At 38.0% G+C, this 20,039-nt stretch overlaps 1 protein-coding gene across 2 annotated transcripts in view; it reads left to right on the forward strand.

Moving 5' to 3' along the window:
* Positions 1–20,039, forward strand: part of MYOM1 (myomesin 1) — an 84,082-nt gene that overhangs the window by 10,443 nt on the left and 53,600 nt on the right. For both annotated transcript variants that reach the window (XM_069004546.1, XM_069004547.1), the window contains exons 3-11: positions 1,858–1,995; positions 6,612–6,822; positions 8,584–8,741; positions 12,344–12,436; positions 13,327–13,415; positions 13,545–13,604; positions 15,130–15,294; positions 15,878–16,039; positions 19,229–19,370. In XM_069004546.1, coding sequence (XP_068860647.1) covers positions 1,858–1,995; positions 6,612–6,822; positions 8,584–8,741; positions 12,344–12,436; positions 13,327–13,415; positions 13,545–13,604; positions 15,130–15,294; positions 15,878–16,039; positions 19,229–19,370 — 1,218 coding nt within the window. The remainder of the gene's footprint in view (positions 1–1,857; positions 1,996–6,611; positions 6,823–8,583; positions 8,742–12,343; positions 12,437–13,326; positions 13,416–13,544; positions 13,605–15,129; positions 15,295–15,877; positions 16,040–19,228; positions 19,371–20,039) is intronic.

Consider the following 20,039-nt stretch of genomic DNA (forward strand, 5'->3'; position numbering starts at 1 on the left):
TGTAGTGATTGCACCACATCATTCTCCAAGCCAAGAGTGAGGCCTTTGCACACCCTGTTTCAGTGTGTCTCTTTGTTTTTACTGTACTCTGCCTGGCCTGCTCCCCAGTGTTCTCTGCTTGGATTTCTGTCCCTAAAGCTGGATCTGCCTGTCTTGCCCTCCATCCCTGGCTGTCCTGGGCAGTGCCTGGTGTCGGAGACCAGAGCCCACAGCAACTCTCTCCTGTGGATGTGGTCTGTGCCTTGGCTGACCCAGTGGTGCCTGACATGGAAAACCCTTGGCCTGAGTCCTGTGGTGTGCCCTCACTGGCTGTGCCTTCTTTTGCATGGAAACCAGGTTACAGAGAGAGAAGGAAGGAAGGAGAAGCAGTGTATGGTTGCTTTCACCCCCTGTACTGAGCATCTCTTGGCAGTAGTGCTGTAGGCTTGGCCATGGTGGCACCTGGGGAGCACAGAGCAATTACATTAAGAAAGACAGCAAGAGAGCTAGAGAATGGGAGACTGATTTAACAGGAACTGGGTAGGGAGAGAACTCATTCTGGGCAAAGGGATGGACACAGAGCAATGAAGGAAGGAAAGATGGGAGAATGAAAGTGGACCTGTGCCTTCTCGCACACAGTCTCAGTGGATAGATTACTGGCACATATTTTGGAAACTAAGCACTCTTCGTGTGTTGGTGGTGGTACTTTTGCAGGGATACAGCCTAAGGAAAACATTAGCCCAAGGATATAATATTATATTACATTATGCATGTGTAACATTCCCAGGGGCCCAGTGTTAGCACGAGGTTTGATATATGTGTGCAGCATGCTGTGTAGAGACACCAGTGTAAGCTATCCAGGGTGTGGGAAGCAGGTTATCCCTGGTACAGGCACATGTCAGGGCTAATGAGCCTTGCTGAGAAACCATAATTCTGCTCCTCTATCAGCACATGCAAGCAGGGAGCTCATACTGTGTAGACAAATCCCCAGACCAAAGCAGACTCACATGTGATTTTCTGTGGTGATGTTGCAAGACAGGTGAATAGACACTTTGGGGATTTATAAGGCTGACAAATAATTAGCATACTCCATAGATATGGGAATTAAAGATGTGCTGCTTTGGCAAAGGAGGACCAGGTGTTTGGAGCTTTGTTTACACAGTTTGTAACTATTTTAAAAATTAACCTAAAATGATTGCCTCAAATACATTTCATACTCTTCAGAATCCCTCCCAGGCTGGTGAGGACAGGGGGAAGCTCGTCCTCCTTTCCCATCATCCTCCATTTATCTGTGCTATGTTAAACAGTGTTACTTCGCTCAACCCTTCTCTTCCAATGGATTGGAGTGATGTGGGAGAGCAGTGGGAATGACAGCACTGGTTTCTGAGCAGTGCACTGCCCTACAATTTCTGTAGAGAGACTTGAACACATAATTACTTTGAATATATTTGCACACCACCATTTTGTTTCAGGACCACACAATTTCAGGACGGTAAATTTTGGAAAAGTAGAGGTTATGAGTTCAGATACAATCTCTAGAATTACCCAGTGGTCTCAGTGACTTCAGGATCTATCAAAACTGGGTATTACAAACTCCCCAAGTCCCAAACCAAAAGCTATTAAAAGTACATTGCTACTGGGTATGTTGTTTATCTATTTAGATTTAATATCAAGGGGCATCAGTGGTAAGTTTGTAATGATGAGATTGTGAAAAGTACACTTAGTTATGTGTTTAATAACTCTGAAACTATAGCTATTAAAAATGTAAATTCTTGATTACAAAATAAGACAGCAAAAAAATTTTAGTACTTTAATTGTGTTTTGGAGTGCTTCTTAACAGCTTATTTCCTGTATTTAATAATATAATTTTTATTTCAGACTGAAAAATTCCAACTTAATGATAGAAGATCAATCCTATAAGATGAGTCCCAAAGCAAAGAGAGCAAAACAGAGTTTGATATCAGAGGACAAAGAGAATGAAGCCATAGACTACTCAGTGCCCATATTCACAGGACGGTATGTTAATTTTCATTTTGTTTGGTATCTTATTTCTGACATTTTATTAACAAATTATAAAATAACAAATCCATTAATCTGTCTTTATACTCGTGGATCTTATGGTGATAGTTTGCACTTCACATGAGTGATAAAAAGACAAAGAGAAGTCAACTGACTGGCAGAAAATCCGACATTGATCGTCCAGAGCCAGGACAAATGAACCCATGGGTCTGGACTTTGTTTACAACACATTGTCAGAGACACTTTCTATGAAATGAAAATATAATTATAACTCTGCTTATATGGAACCTGGCAAGCATGTTGTCCACATTATTTAGCTTATTATTTTTGTTTGAAGGCTTGTTCCGTAATCAAATGTCTCTGACCAAGCATTAAACATAGAAACAATGAAACAACGTGCTAATATCTTGCCTTGGCACAGGGAAAACCTGGAATAAAACCAAATGCTTTCTCAAATCCATTGTAATGATTCATACTGATCTCACGTGTTGGTGGTATTTATTGCATGGTTACTACTGATGTAATACACCTTATTGCAGAAGTGTTCTCAGTAAAGCTGAACGCGAACTTTATGTGGAAGCCAGAACCAACATTAGCAAAGAGGTCCCCTGCCCTTTTTGGGGTATGGCATAGTGATTTTAGTACGAGTCTCCAGCAGTTCCAGCATAGTCACTTGCTCAGATTAATAAATATTGGGGTGTAGTGTGGAAAACTGTTTCCTGGTTAGAGGCCAGGAGAAAATTTTCTTGTCTACCTGCAGCTGAACAGAAACCTCCCTTCAACTTGTCTTTCCTCTGCAGCACGGCATTTTTCAAGGGACACTTCCAAGTTGTTTCTGGGAGCCAGTGCTTTTCTGTCTACTGCTTAACCAACACCCAATGGCACTTCTGCTTTATATCCAAACTTGTGGTTTCATGTGAACTGAGTTCCAACTTGTCAGTGGAGGATGTTATTGCTCTGGCCTTTTGAGCATTTGTGATGCTTTTATGATGAGACCAGTAGTTTTGGTTTTTATTAACTCCCTCCCACTATCTTTGAGTAAATTTTTCTCATCCCTTGTACACTCCTGTGTTGGATTCACTGCTCTTTGATCAAACCAACATTAAGAAACACACTGTTGCCTTTTTAAAAAATTGTTTTGGAGTTTCATCTGTATCTTCTGTGACAGAAACGCATAAAAATGTGACAGTCACACAAAACTTGAGATAACATATTCTCAAGGCTCTTCACTACTTTTGCATCTCAGCCAGTGTTTATACTTATGTAGCAGCTCACCATCATCTGTCTCCCATGCCCTCAAGCACAAATATCATTCCTTTTCATTGTATCTTGAGTCTACACAAGTAAAATGTATAGTGTTGGGCAATAGTTGAAAAGCACAACTGTTGATTAGTACTTAGCTTTTTTACAGGCCTCTGAGATCTTAGAAACATCATGTTAACATCTTAACAAATCTTAAGAAATAATTTAATTTTATTTTTTAATGCATACAATAATATCTAACTCCATGTGATGGTGCATAGTTTCATTTATTTGTGTCTGTGCAATATTTTGGGATCATACATTAAAAGATATGAAGATATGTCAGATTCTTGCATCACTGTTATTCTTTTTTTTTTTTTTTTTTTTTTTTTTTTTTTTTTTTTGTTGGTATCAATCTTACCTTTTGCATATGGCAATTCAGAAAGTCGTGTGTGCTTTTCTACCACTGAAATGATCCAAAAAGTTTTATTTTTGTTTTGGGATTTTTAAAAAAATTTTTAAAAAAATTAGTTAAAAAGAGCATATGATGATTGTCAGAGTGCTCAACCCAACATGGCATGGGATGGTATCTGTTTTAGGCTTTCCTCTGTTGGTATCATGCTCATGACATGCCAAGACTGCAGAAGTTGCATGCCACATTCCTGTCAGATATTTATTTTTGTTTGAAGGATAACAGCTGAAGCCCATTGAACCATGTGCATGCTATATGTCATTCCCAAATTCGCCAGTGAAACTGATGTGTTGTTTCCCATGGGAAGATAGCTGTTAAAAGGAATAGTTATTTATAAAGATCATCTCTCCATGAGTTGGTTGGAGCTGGGTGACCTTCAGCGATGTGTCACCATTTCCATTATTTAGTTCTACTTCAGAACCCTCAGGTTCTGCTGTAGAAAAGCTACTTTTCTCAGATTATTCACTTTGCAACTGATCCTCTTAAACACCTGGGCTAATCCTTGCAAGAGAAAATTATGGACAGCCAGACAGTATTCTAGACAATAAAACACCCAGACCTTAATGTGGTCTGAGCCACTGAATGTGGCTCATGGAACTATTTGCAATCACTAAGCCTATGCCAAAGGACTGTAGTTGGCAGATACCCTTAAAATTATATTTTGTGTGTGCCATTCAGGGTTGCATTGGGTTGCAACTGTTTGAAAAGGGGTTTCTACTGAAACTCTCGAGACCTGACTGTAAAATCAATTCTTAAATGGTATGGTTTGCTGGTTTAGTGCATTTGTCACTTCAGGGAACATGTTTCTCTTTGATCTGGGAAGAGTATAACAGGGAGAAATTATTAGAAAATCTAAATATTTAATACTGTTGATCAAAAGCATCTGGGGATTACAACTGCAGATGACTAGGATGAGTTCTATATTAGTCAGAGGATATTCATCAGTTCCCAAAAGATGCTTAATGCCTTGAGAAACCAGTCCATACTGTGAAGTTGCTGATATCTTAACTACTGTAATTAAGGAGGAAATAGTATCAGTTTGCCTTTGAAGAAAAATGCCATGGATTAATTTAAAATGAATATAGATAGCTATATTCATATCCATATTCATTAAACTGATTTTTCAAAATCCTCCTCCATATATCTGCAGCTTCAGGTGATATTTATGGGGGCATGTGCCTAAGTGGAAGGAATCTATCATTCCACTGATTTTTAAGGATCATCCTCTTAAAGGAGACTGAAACACAGGAAGTTGAGTTTGAAGGTGGTCAAAGCTCTATACTCTTAAGTAAGATTTTTAGTCTTTTCAGCAGTTTTTAAATGTAATTAAGTTTACAGCACATTCCACTGCTTGACTGTCTTGCATCTCACTGAATTGACTTCATAGATAAAGGGCTGGACAGTTAATTCTGAGCTTAATCCAAATTTTTTGAGTATTGGGATCTGCTATCAAATGCAATCTTAAAGAAAACAGAAAAAACATCATTCTTCCTAATATTTTTGCTTTGTAGTAGTAGTAAGTGTTTTATGATAAAAGAGAGGCTGTGCTTGAGTGCACTCTAGAAACAGAGGTGATGTTTCTATAGTGCTTGCAAGACGGGCACTTAATGAGAATTTAAACAGAATTTGATTTCAGTGTGCTATCTAATATTCCCTTAAAGTTACTAAATTCAGCAGGAGGATATTAATGCTTCTTCTTAAGTCAAGGAACGTCAGTGCCTTATTATAGAGATGGGACAGTCATGGTTATCACGATTTATTACTTGAGAAATCAAACAAGGCATCAGTCTCAGAGGCCGTGTATTTAGTAACAAGTCGCCCTAACTGAAGACAGTCACAACTTTCAAAGTTACATGGCAATTTATAACTTTTTGGTCCAATAAGCAATTAACACAAAGCTTTGTTTTGACTTTATAACCTGTCACCTTTGGTTCTTTTTACTGCATTGCGTCTGTTCCACAACCAATAACTTGCTAGCTCACATACACACATATACTTCTATTATAACATCTAAATTCTTAACTTAAACTATAAAATCACATTACTATACTTAAAAACCCTTCACCATATCACCCAGTACATATTCTTACTTATAACTATAGAAACATAAGTTTATAATCCTTCTGCTTTACATCTGTATACCTTTATCATTACATCAACCCAAGCTCTTTCCAGGGCTGTAAATCAAACTCATTAATGCCTGTGGAAGTTTCTACTCCCCTGTTTCTCACAAAGGAACTCTCACTGTATATGTACTACTACAACAGCTGTAATGTCCTGACAGTGCCAAAACAATATGGTTTTAATGGTACATCCACATGTGAGTATGGAAACAAGATTGCACCCACTGGGAGTTCTTTGTGTCTCACCTCTGTACAAAGCCTGAAGAGAAGGCTTCAAGAAAATCCTTAATTATCTTCCTGAAAGCAATATAGGATTGAATTTTCTATGAAAGAAGAGAACTTTTTGTTATCTACAGTGATATGGGGGGGTTTATAAATCCCGAATGAGGACATTGTTTTACAGCTACAATTATCTCCTGCCCCTTTGGCAGTCTTGGTATGAACACTGCAGCTGTAAGTTAATAACTGAAGATCTGTGGTTATGCCTTACACTCATCTTTATAGTGATGGAGATGAAAAAACACAGTAGGATAATGGTTAAACTGAAAATGTGTATGGCATGTTTAGAGGGAGAGGCACTGAAAATGGCCGAGACTTTTGACAGTGAAATACTCAGTCTTTCTGCAGAGCCCCTCCATGTTTCTGCTTTGAATACATATGAGACTGTAGTAGCAGAAGAGTGTTGGCCTCTGTAGTGGCTAATTTGGTAGCAAGTACAAATGGAACATGTTCTCAGCATTTACCAATGGGATTCTGCTTTTTAAAAACTCTTTCAGAGAAGTGAATATCAGTGGTATCACAGACACTGAAGAAGAGAGAATTAAAGAAAGTGCTGCATATGTTGCCAAGAGGAACCTTTTTGCCACAGGTGAAGGAGTTAGCGTCAGCAAGGTGGCCAAGACAACTTCTGAAGAGGAGCATCATGAAAAAAAGTCAAGGAAAGTGGCGATCCGGGAGTCTGCTGAACGTGTGGCCATGAAGAAAACGGTAAAAGAGTAGCAATGAACACTTAAGCTGGAAAAGAAAAGGAGTCTTTTTTTGTTTGCTGTTTGTAAAGTGCCTAGCACACCAGGGCCCTGACTTACTCCACAGGCAATTGCAATAATGGTAGTAATTAACCAAAGTACTTTCAATGGAAATCTTTTGAATTACTTAAAAGCCTTGTTATCTAGGTATCAAATGGATAAGGAAAGAGGCACTATGCCTGAGGCAGACACCAGGAATGTTTCTGTTGTGCTGAGAGAAAAGGACAGAGTAGGGGACCAGGGAAGGCTCTTTGATCATGCCCACACCTATTTAAATGGCACAGCATCCTTCAGCTGGAGGATAAGGCAGCTGCTGGGCAAAGAGTAAAGGTGCCTATATCTATATCCATCTATCTATATATTTTGGTCGTAAGTAGGTGAATGGGTAATTTCTGGACTTTTATGGCCTGAGAACAAGCTTGTACAAAGTGTCCACTCTGGAGTTTTAATCATTGGGTGTAAATTAGGTGTAAATTAGGGAGGAACATCTGGAACTGGATCTCTAATTGTGTGCATTATTGTCCAACTTCTTAAAAAATAATACTCAGAGCACAGTTACAAATATGTTGTGACCAGACTGCCAGGACATGTAAGTGCAAATGTATTTCTTTATTTCTATTGCTATGCTACTTATATTACTATGCTATACTATTACTATATTTTATTATTTATTGTTTTAAGCAGAAGAATTGGTGATATGCTTATAAAATATCCTTATGACATAAGGTTGGAAAGGGTATAAACACTTGCAAGGACAAGGTAAAAAATGCAACGTCATCTCAAAAATTGAGAAACAGTGAGGGTGAAATTTGATAAGAACCAATGGAAATTACTGCACACAGAAGGAAAAGATCAAGTAAATGACCAGTGCCTGGCTAGGTAGAAGTCCCTCAGGATCTGAGAGTTATAAAAGGTCACAAATTTAACACCAGTCGATTTAATGTCAGTAAATGTTATAATTTAATGTTGTAAAACAAATGCCAATCTAGAGTATTTTCAGTAACACATAAGGAGCAGTTATTTAATTGTGTTGGAGTCTGTTGGACCTATGATAAGGAACAGTCACTGCCTGATGAATGTTGAAGACAAATAAAACCTGTCCAGGACTGAGAAACCATTGTAAAGAAAACTGGTCTTGCTCATTTTATAAAAGTCCTCTTTTAATAATCTGAATACAGGGACCTATAATTCTCCATATTTGCAAAAGTTAAGGCAGAAAATAAATAGTTTAGTTTGCAGAAAGTAAGATTCATATTGGGAGTTTTTTCCAGCTCTGTGGCTAGTCAAGCAGTTGAACCAGTTACCTGGGAGGATGAAAGAGGAAAAGTTTGAGAGTAGTTCTGTCAGAGATGATCTAGGCATGGACAGTCTTGTATTACAGCAAAAGTATGGAAGACATCTGAGTTTCAGGCCTATTTCACCTTCACTCTGTATTTAAAATAATAAAGAGGTAATTAAATGTGGAAAATTAGTTTACTTAGAATAGTTTTGAGGGGAAAAGCTCTCTAAAATCAAGTCTAGTTATTTTGGAAGGAGAACTTCTGGAAAATGAAAACTTTGTTTTCTGTGTCCAGGTGAGATAAATACATTAAGTATGTCTGTTTGACTTTTAAATAAAAATTGCAGGGGTTTTTGCACTTTTTTGGGGGGGCAGAAGGTGTTAATAATTTCCACTTCTAATTGCTGTTATAATCAAATTTATAATAAAATGTTTCTTTTCCAGCTAGAAGACACTCAGGCATTCCATAAAAAGTTGAATCAAGATAAACTCTTACATGCTCCTGAGTTTATCATTGAGCCTCGTTCCCACACTATCTGGGAAAAGGAAAATGTTAAATTCAATTGTTCCGTGGCTGGCTGGCCAGCACCCCGTGTTACATGGTAAGTTTGTATCCCTGGCACTGAAAGGCACCACTTACCAGAATCTGAAGTCATCTTAGTGAATGTAGTCATTTTGCTGAGAAGATATAAGTTAAATTAAAAAAAATAATCAGGCACTGATGACAGGCCTGTCTAACACCTTTCAAGTCACATTGTACAGGAAAAGAACAAAAAATTAAAATGAAGTAATAATAATAACAAAAAATTATATATTGTTATTATAGTAAATTAATTAATATAATAATATTTTAAATATTTTTGTAACAGCACTAGGAATACATAGATTTTTTTTTTTATTTAGTAGAGACATCAAATATATTCCTTCTGTCAATGATTAGGGAAAAATAGCAGTTTAATCTATCATACTATCTCTAGTAATGTTTTCCAAATAGTTGTGTTTAGTCTACAAATGACACTAATGTCCCTGAAGCATTAAAGCAGGCTTTGGTCACTAGCAAACTTCTTGGCAGCTGAGCAGTTATAGTACTGAATCTCCATGAAGCTGAAATCCCCTGGCAATGCTGTGTAATCTCAATAATGATGATGTAGTCATAGCAGACACATTGTAAGTGTTTGAAATCAATGATGTCAAGTAGATCTGGAACCATCCAAATAAGCTGAAAGCTTTGCAGTCTCTTGGAAAATTTTACAGAATCCCAGAATATGCTGAATTGGAAGGAAAACATCTAGTATATCAAGATGTTACGTGATAATCGTATATTGCAATTTGCTACTTGAATTGCTTAAGGGATTCTGCATTTATTTAGGTCTTAAGAACCTTAATCTCAGGGCCTGTCAAAAATTGCTACTAAGAGGCGTGTTAACAGGCCAGAGCTGAGTCCACAAAGTCACTGATCTCTCTCCTTAGACTCTGACAACTGATAGCCAGGCTCTGCATGGGCACAGTTTTCCCATCCTGTAAGGGTTGCAAGTGCCCTGTGTTCACGTTCCTCCTGGAGAGGATTCCAAACAAACCCTTCAGATCCGGTCTCAGCTGGATATAAGCGATGGTCAGCTACGCTCATGGCTGTAATCCAGCTCTGTAACCTGAGTCCTACCCAAGAATTCAAGAGCTGGGTCATTTTCACTTTGGTTGAGATTCACCTTATCCCCAAAACCTGACATGGTTAAACTGAGCCTTCAGCTGTCTGCTGTTGCTCTCACTGTGAAACAGCCTTTCAGCTAAGTGCTAAATGTGGATGGTGGAAATTAATACATCATTTTACTGTACATCTGAGTTCCAAAGGGATTTCAGTTTGCCACAGGCTACTAATGGAAAAATAAAAAGAAGAGTTCACATCCATTTCAGCAGGTGTCTTTGCTCTAAGATATAGAACAGTGCTGACCTGGATCTGTCAGCTTTCATTCAGCCCTACAAACAAAATGTCAGTAGAATATTGCAAGCAGTCATTCTTTGTATAAGCAATGAAGACCTTTTCATGCTGTGCCTGAAAAACTACAAAGCTTTATGAACATTCTCTTAAGAAAAGCTTACTGCCTGATGCAGCTGTTCTGACTCCCTTGGAGAAAAAAAGCACATGGAAAACCCAGGACATTTGAAACCAGTAGCAGAAAGCATAAACTATCAGTGCCTAATGACAGTGGGAGGTCGCACTCCCATATTAGCTAATGACTTGGCTGCTCTGGAATTTGCATTTCCAGAAATAACAAGTGGTCCTTCTAATATGAGCCCTATTCTTTCTACAGATGAATATAATTAAGCAAAAATTGAATCAATTAATTTTTACTAACCTGATAATGAAGACAAAAGAAGTGAAAGTCTTCTTGCTACTGTCATGACTCAGTTAAAGCTTGTTTCTACACAGCACCCCGTGCTGCCAAACAACTTGGCTGCCATAGGATCCAAGGGTTGCCCAGCCCTTTGGAGGAAATGTAAAGGTACTGTGGAGTTAAGTCCTGTTTACAGGATTTCATATTCCCTGGAAAATATTACAAACTGATGGCATTATTTGATTTTTCTAAAATATTTGACACACTGGATGTAATATAAAGATGCCCTGATGTTCCCAGGCAGATTGGTCTGGGGGGCACCAGCTCACAGATGAGGTGAAGAGTGGTGGTGAATGTATTACTCTTGCTGGGCTCATGTATTATTCTTTGCCTAAGCCAGGATAATAGATTAATGAGGTCAGGCATCTCTGCAAATGATTGATGTGCAAAATAGAGAGTACTGCCCTGCACTGAGCCCCTTTTCACAGACATTTTGCTGAGAGGAAGATCAGGATGAAAAGCATTGGGGTTTATGGTCCTTACTTAAATGCTTGGAAAACTCCCAGTGTATTACTATGCCCAAATATTTGTAGCCAGAAAAATATTCTTTACTGTACAACGCTGATGGTGCTGAAAGACAGTTTTCAGATTTATTGTGGATATAGCTTCATCTTGAGATATATTCAACTAATAATATTCTTGGTGAAAATAAAATCATTAATTACTGATTTGTTTGGTGAAGTGGGGCAAGCCACTGGCACCAGACTAGTTCCCTTTCCTGACCAAAAATCACGAAAGGTTTAAAATATAAAATCTGAAATTAAGAAGCAAACCTCTTTGTCTAGTTATCTGTTGTGAGGAGAAAGATTTGTTTAAGCTACGTCAGAGTAAAAGGTGAAGATACTTTTATCTATCATCCCTTATCATTCCACTTCCTTTATATATATATACCTCATGGAGAACAAGGAAAGCTATGCTAAAGTAGGACACTCTCTTAGGAAACATTTTTTCTTTATGGACCTGAAATCAATGCCAAATGTACTGAATACAATTCAGAGGGCAATTTCTTTATTAGACTTCTATTGCCAGTTTTTTCCGTATTTCCAATGCCTGCTTAAGACAGGATTCACTCAAACATTTACTTGATTGCACCATGTATTGTCCAGAATGAGTGATATTTTATGCAACAATTGAAGAGGAAGAATTTCTCATGCACCACTGTTCTTCCACTATGTGAGTTTCAAGCTGTCTACATAAATTCTGAAATTAACAGTACCAGCTCACTACTGATCATTCATACTGGTTCATTCATTCCTTCAAATGATGTACTGGGAATTTTGAACAGTAAACTTCTCCTATCTGTGCCAGAAAACAGTCAAAGTGTATGCCAGTCTAACTGTTAAGTTGCAAGTAAGCAAATAAGTTAAATTTCTACCTAACATTTTTTGTGTATATGAAGGTTTTAAAAGTAGGTCAAATATGCAAACCAAACAAAATGTTTATGATAGATAGTAAGAAAGGAGGCAATTTTATTTGCAATTTACAAAACTCTGAGATGTTGCTCATGAGACTCCTCCTTTCCTTTACAAGTACTAACGTGAAGTTCATGGTAACATGAACTGATTTTCATCCCACTCAAGACTATTTTCTCCTTTTAATTTGAGAATAAAATCTACCTGGGGCAGGTCAAAGAGAAAGAGAGAAAGGTTACACTTCCAAAGATATTTAATGTCTTCCCAGGGAGTTAGAATACAGTTTATCTAGGAGAAACACACAGAAGCTGATGTTCTACTTCAAATATCAAGCACTTGACCTTTTAAAGCATAGAATGACTTCTCTTTGTGACATACTGCTTCTTTGCTTTTCCATAGGTACAAAAATAATGTGCCCATTGATGTACAGGCTCACCCTGGCAAGTATATCATTCAAAGTCGATATGGGCTGCACTCCCTGGAGATTACCGAGTAAGGAAATATTTAATAATTTAACAAAAAGCTTGGTCTGAAATGTTGCTGTAGAATGAGACCTGCAAAATGTGAACATACCTCTTGGGGATGTAAGAGATATCAAGTCAGGTGATATCAGCTGTGGTGAATGCTGTCTACTAAATGTTGAATCAGTTCTAGTTTACCTCAGTAGAGGACATGAAATTTACCTGAGCTATTTATCTGGATTATTTATCTGGATATTCTATTTATGGCTGAGTCAGCAACGTGGGACATTTATGATTACTTTTTCCATCTGTCTGGTGATGAGTACAGTTAAACGTGTAAAAACATGTGAGTTAACTGTTTTTCAAGTATAGCAAAACTCACAATTCTTACTGACATGAGGAACAGACCTGAGATATCCTCACTTACACACAAGAAAGATATTTAACAGTACTCATCTTCCAGATGGGAAATTTTTGCACTCACTTTGCATTAAAAACATTGCAAACATGAGGCCTAATCAACAACAACCTGGATTTGCCAACTGATATACTGCCAGGTGCCCTTTGAAAATACTGTTTGAAATCTACCATTTCTACAAGTTCCGTGTTAGGCATCTCTTCATAGAAGACAGTAAATTAGACATTAATATTATCAGAGAGTTTTTCCCACTTATACTGCATTCCCAATTTCAAATCTGTGATATTTGAAAAGAGACATTTATTTTAAACACTGAGGTTTAACATTAAGAAAAACGTAATGGTTACAATCCATCCGGTGTTCAGTGTCCAGTATGTCTGTCTCACAGGCTTTTACTTTATAGATTTTACCCAGATTTCTGAGGGTTTCCTTAATCTAAAACATTGGAGAGGCTATGCCAAGGAGTAAATGGGTGCTCTGCCTAATCATTTCTATAATTTCAGGTGTGAATTTGATGACACTGCCCAGTATCATGCCTCTGCTATGAATGTTAAAGGAGAAGTTTCAGTTTATGCTTCCCTCGTGGTAAAGAGTAGGTTGCAAAATATTTTCTTCAAGGTTTTTTTTTTTTGTTAAGATGCACATTACCAGTTTTGCTTTTGTGGCTCACAGAGCCTTTACCTCTTGGTGATAGTGACCAATTTTGTCTCTTTCTGTGTAGGGTACAAGGGAGAAATTGATGCAAGTCTTTTGCATTCTAGAAATCTTTCCCTCTCTCCATGTAAGTTACAATATGTTTCTTTGACACTTCCATTTATAGTTGTGACATCATGACACATGACTAAGCAGAATATTTAGTAACATTATTTTAAAGAGAAGCAGGTCTGATTTACAACGGTGTGGAGCTCTACAATTTCACATGGTGTTAGCCTCACTAGCAGGGGAAAATGGCATTTCCTTCTAGGTCTGTTGGCTTATATAAGAAACATCCTGTTAATATTGTACTTCATTATGAAATAGAATCTGTCAGAGAGAGAGACACTTCCTCTTTTGCAGTATGTAAAACATGGCATGGGGAAGCATGAGCCTACATAGAGTAGGTGACTTCATTGTTGTCTGCTGCTTATCTGATTTCATAAGCTGTGAAAATGCACAGAAAATGCATAGAAAAGATTAAATATGCAGAACCCAGTGAGACTATTTGGGATATATCAAGGTAAAAACTGTAGTGCATTTTACCTGAGAACCTCACATTTTAACAATATTGCATCCATGCTTCCATGGTGATAAGAAAATCCACCCATGTATGCCAAGGGGGTGAAGGTTCCCTAGGAACCCCATGAAAGGTTTGACAGATGAGACTTCTAGACTTAGGATCCCAGATATTCTACAAAGGCATTACTAGCTGGCATTCATATACCAAAGCTCTGAAATTATAGATACAAGATTATGTACAGCATTGCATAATGCAAGGACATATTTTTCCAATAAAATCTGGGATCTATCACTCGGTTATGAGAAAGAAAGATCACAATTTGCATATATTCATTGATCACAGGGAGAGTTATCAGTGTAGGCTAGTTGCATAAAAGGAAAGTCTGACCTTAGGTTTTATCAGCTGAGCTGCTTTCAAAACAAACACGGAAGCCCCTCTGCCATGTATGTGAGGTACAAATGAAAAGCACTTAGGTATTCTGTCTGGAAAACTGCATAACTTGGGACACACAGCATTAGGAGAGGTAAATTCAGGAACAAGTATAGACACAGGCTACCTGAATGCCTGGGGGATTGGAGACCTCATTTTATATTGATAGTAGTCCCCACAAAGGCTTACTAGCCTACAAAAACAAAGGCTGAGTGGACACATGACTGCTCTGAGATAGAGCAAGGAGTTTAAATGGAAAAAGAGAAGAACCATATAAGCTAAAGATCAACTTGACCTGAATAAATAATTAATCACAAATAGAAATTTTTTTAAGTGTATAAATCAAACCTTATGATAAAACACCAGATTTAAAATTTTGAAAATTCTGAAATTAAATTCTGCAGAAGCCTCTCCCTGCTAAAATGAAATCAATGTAAGAACTAGAATTGTATGAATAAAGAAATAGGTGATTCTCTGTGATAGAAAGGGCTTGTATTATCCAACACTGCAATTACCTCTGAAGATGATGACTTAATATGCATATTGTTCCTCTTTATACCTTGAACTTTACGTGGGACCATATTCATAATCACTGAATACTTTTTCTTCCTACTCTTCTCACAGAAGGAAAGAAAACCAGATTTTTTTTTCTTTTATACAGTTGCTGTTACCCCTCATGGCTATGCTTCCAGGTTTGAAATCAGCTTTGTCGACAAGTTTGATGTAGCCTTTGGGAGAGAAGGCGAGACAATGAGTCTGGGCTGCACAGTTGTCATCAATCCTGATATCAAACGCTTCAAACCAGATATTGAGTGGTACAGAAATGGTGAGAATGTTTGACAAGAAGAAATACAAACTTCATCATGTAAATCTTTACTTATTTCAGCTCATGTCAACGTTATGATTTGGTCATCATTTTCTCAGGTTTTCCAATGGTAATATTTACTCTTTTTCAACTAGAATTGTTTCAAAATTTAGAATTTTGATGTGAAAATACAGAAAACTGACAAAGCATTGTGAAGATGTCTTCTAGGGATTTTTTATTTCTTAAAAATAATTTAAATTAGAAGCATTTTTATCAGATCCAGCATCTCTGTGGCCCATTTATAGAGCTCATATAGCTTTTACTATTTTATTTCTACACCGAGATATTTTTTAAGTAGTTGCACAGTGTTGTGTAACAGCTGATAAAAAAGTATTGCTTTCTGAAGTAACACTTTGAAATCAAAGGCAAAGTTGTCAAAGGAGCAGAATTAGACGTTATTTATGACTGTTTTCAAAGAGGGAATGTTGTCTAATAAGAATGGTCTCTTCCGTATTCCCAAGCTATTCCAATATATTCTCCACATTCAGAATCTATTCCTCAGAAGATCCAGCTGGTTCTCATGGTGAAACTCCCTAATTCCTAGGTGTTCTTATCACACCATCCAAATGGGTCCAGATGCAGTGGAGTGGGGAGCGAGCTTCTTTAACACTGACTCATGCAAACAAGGAAGACGAAGGTCTCTACACGCTCCGCGTGGCGATGGGAGAGTACTACGAGGAGTACAGCGGTTATGTCTTTGTTCGAGGTAGGATACTGCCTTGTGCACAAGACTCACTACAGAGCTGAGGAAAACATGTTGGCAAAATCAGTCTCAGATATTTGAGGTTTTTTTTCCCCACTCCCAACAATAAAAATGGAATAATCATTTCCTATTAATAGATGCTAACAATATAGATTCCAGTCAATGTCTCTGGAAAAAAATCGATGCATGTGTCAGGCGTTGGTGTCACGTGCCCGAAGACTTCTAAACTCCATTGACATCCTGAGGAGGAAATTTAGGGTATTATGTTCAGTACTCTGAACATAAGTCATAAGGAGGAAAAATCCACATAATAACTTAAAAATGTATTTTTATAACCATCCCACTGCTAGCTAAACTGCACTATTTTTATCAAGATCTTGTGTGCCATTTGAGGCATTCTCTCTAATGTACGTTGCGGGAAACACTACAGTGGAAGGGAAACACAAAGATCTGCACCTGGAGAAGCATAATCTCATGCAGCAGTATGTGTTGGTGTCTGTCTGGAGAGCTGCTTTTCAGGAAGGGTCCTGGTGGACACCAAGGTGAACATATATCCTTGTCACAAAGAAAGATAGTGGCATCTTGGGCTGCATTAGGAAAAGCATTGCGAGCAGGCTGAGGAGGTGACCCTTCCCATCTACTCAAAACTGGTGGGGCTCATCTAGAATGCTAGATCCAATTCTGGGATCCCCCACAAAAGAGACATGGGCTCACTGGAGTGAGGCCACTGAAGGGATGTGAAGGTGATTTAGAGCTTGGAGCATCTCTCAATATGAGGAAAGGCTGAGAGAGCTGGGACTGTTCAACCTGGAAAAGAGAGATCATGGGAGGAGTTTATCCATGTGTACTTGATGGAGGGGAGTAAAATAACATTGGAACAGGTTACCCAGACAGGCTGTGGAGTCTCAGTCCTTGGAGTTACCCAAACCCTGATTTGGCATGGCCCTGGGCAACCAGCTCCGGCTGACTCTGCTTTGAGCCAGGGGCTAAACTAGGCAATATCTGTAGCTGTCTGCCAATCTCAACCATTGTGTGATTCTCTGAAATAATGAAGCAAAGATTAGAATTAAAATGTAATTTTTGTAAATGTTGTTTGCTTGTACCATCAAAACCTTCATTGACTATCCATTGAGAATTATTTCTTTAAAAGGAGCCATGGCTATCACATTGTGTGCTGATTCTATATCTGTCCCAGCTGCTAAAAGCAGCTGAAGTGTGTAATGCTAATTCAAAAGGCTCTGGAAATTCTTGGCTCTGAGGCCATGCCCAGAATGGCTCCTTGTTGCCAAGTTCAGCAGAGCTGTGTGAGATAACAACCTGCTCAGAAAATACAACTGAAGCAGATGTTTTCATCACCTGAAGAAAGAACCTATTGAAATGAGCTTCCTGACAAGAAATAGGACTTGTCTTTCTTTATTTGCTTTACATTGTGCTGCCATATAAATAAATGATCACCCTCAATCCTGTTACATCTTCTGGCAACACAGGTGTGACCTGACTGAACCCACCATCCCTTTCAGCAGAGTATCTTCCTAGCCAATGGGTGTGTTTACCAAATTCTAATTACATTAATTATATTCTACATTCCTATTTAAATGGCCCCCACAATCTTGATTGGCTACTGTATTCCTCATTGCTCCTCCCAAACTGTAGCCAGATTTGTGTTAAATGGCAGCTCTGGTGTTTTAGCTGGAGCAGTTGTCTTTTTGTGTCACACACAGAAATCACAGTGTATCAATGGAAGAGAGGCTCATAATGTTACATGTTCAGATGGGCTTCGGGAGCATATGCGACTCCTCTGCCATGGTTACAGGTCATCATTTGTCAGCAGGCTAGCATGGATGAAATCCTAGCCTCCTAGAGGCTGATTAGCAGTGCTGGTTCTCCCAGCTGTTTCCCAGAGTGTCTTGGAAAGAAACTGTGTTACCTCATGTTCTGTCAAGTGGTAACTATGGACAATTAAAACCTTTCACAAAGAGATCACTGAAGACATATTGTTGTCATTACTCTTAATGTTCTTAGTATTTTGTGATGTTAACTGGTTTACTCTCTGTGTTACCATTTCTTAAAATGCATTGAGTTACCTGTAATTAGAACCTGGACTCGGCGACTTTGGCACAGCTTCAAAAGCTCTGTGGGATGCTGCGCTGCCAATAAGAGAAGACTCTGTAAAGTGTGGCTGGGATATATTTTTTTGGAAGACTTCTGTTTTACGTAATGAAGCATATTAAATACTCTAATAAGGCATTTTTTTCCTGAAAGTCAAAATCATGAAAAATAGAGATTACTGTGTAGTGTAAAACAAAAACCTATAATGCCCCGAAACATTAAACCTTTTTAAGAATTCTGGGGGTTTGTATAGAATATCTGAATAATATTTATTAGCAAAATATTTTTATTCAGGTATATACATCTTAGGTATTCTTTTGAAGTAGCTCAGAATGGTACAAATCAATGCTATTCTGCAGAGAAGCAACATCTCTAATTTGAAAGTCTTTCACAGATTCTTCCTGCAAAGGTTGTTTTTCTCTACATGAAAATTAAACCGTCTCACAAATCAGACTGTGTGTAGACAGTAAAATTCCCCAGTGCCCAGCACTATGCTCTATTTTTCAAAGCTTTAGATAATACATGTCCAGAAGCTGATGCTGGAGTCAAGGCCCTTTGACACCAGCAGTCCCAGATTTGTGGTAAACACTTCAAAGGAGAAATATACTCATCGATATGAAGATTATATTCCACAGTGATAATGTATGTGTAATATAATTAAACTTCAAAAGGTTTTGATACCTTTGCAGTTCACAGCCCCAACCAAAATCAAACAATGAAGGACTGTGAGTGGAGATAAGATATTTAATTCAGTATTGTTGTATCCAGTGGGTGAATATTTTTGATTCAACTATTGCCTGGCTGCCAAGTTGTCAGTTCAATGGTGTCTCTCGCAGCTCCCTAACCAGAATGCAGGGTACTAATGCCATTTAAAATGTCTAGGTGAATTACATTTACAGTATGCTGTAAAATATTAAATATTTGTAAAGGTTACAAAGAAAAGCCAGAAGTGTAGAAAAACACTGGCAATATAAAAGCAAACACTTTTTTGAAGCCAATAGGAACACAATTTGGTCCTTAAAGATTAATAATTGTGAAAGAACTGTGGTTCACATTTGCAAACATATTTCTCCATCCTCACAGATGCTGATGCTGAAATCCCTGGAGCCCCTGGTGCACCACTGGATGTGCAGTGCTTAGATGCCAACAAAGATTATGTCATTGTCTCCTGGAAGCAACCCGCTGTCGATGGAGGAAACCCCATCCTTGGATATTTCATTGACAGGTCAGTGAGTGTGCTGGACTGGAGAATTCATATTGCTGCTCATTCTAACTCAAAAAATAAAAGCACACTGAAAAACATGAGATAAAATAGTCATTTGTTATTTTCATTCTTCTTTCTGGCCAGAAGAAAATTGATTTTTTTTTTGTCTTGGATTGGCTGGGCCTAATCTTTCATGGAAATAATCTCATCTTCATTCATTTAATTGAATAGAAAGGGTTCTGCAAGATCTGCACAGCTCAGCCCTTGCTGCTTCCTCTGAGACTTGAGAGGCCTCAGGATTTTGTGGTGTTTGGTAGTTCTGCATCAGACAGCTGTGCTCCTTCAGTACCAGGGCTCTCTTGCCTCTCTCCTAATAGTTACTATGTACCAGGAAGCAAAATATTATTTTAAAATGACTTGGGTTTCTTTCCCATATGCTGTTATTATTCCAGCTGTTAGGTTCAAAAGCTTCATGGAAATAATTTTTAAAATATGAAACCTCCATGTGTTACACACAGTGGCGGGATCCTAGAAGCCTGTGATTTAAGAAATTAAGTCAGTATTTTGAGAGTGACAATTATCTTCAGTGCTGGTAATATTTTTCTGAATTTCAGTAATAGAGTAATATGAGGTTCCTCTGGGCTTATTTAAAGATGTGTAAAAAACACCCAAACATTTATGTGTGTATGT

The sequence above is a fragment of the Aphelocoma coerulescens genome, chromosome 2, assembly GCF_041296385.1.
Source record: "Aphelocoma coerulescens isolate FSJ_1873_10779 chromosome 2, UR_Acoe_1.0, whole genome shotgun sequence".
Lineage (NCBI taxonomy): Eukaryota > Metazoa > Chordata > Aves > Passeriformes > Corvidae > Aphelocoma > Aphelocoma coerulescens.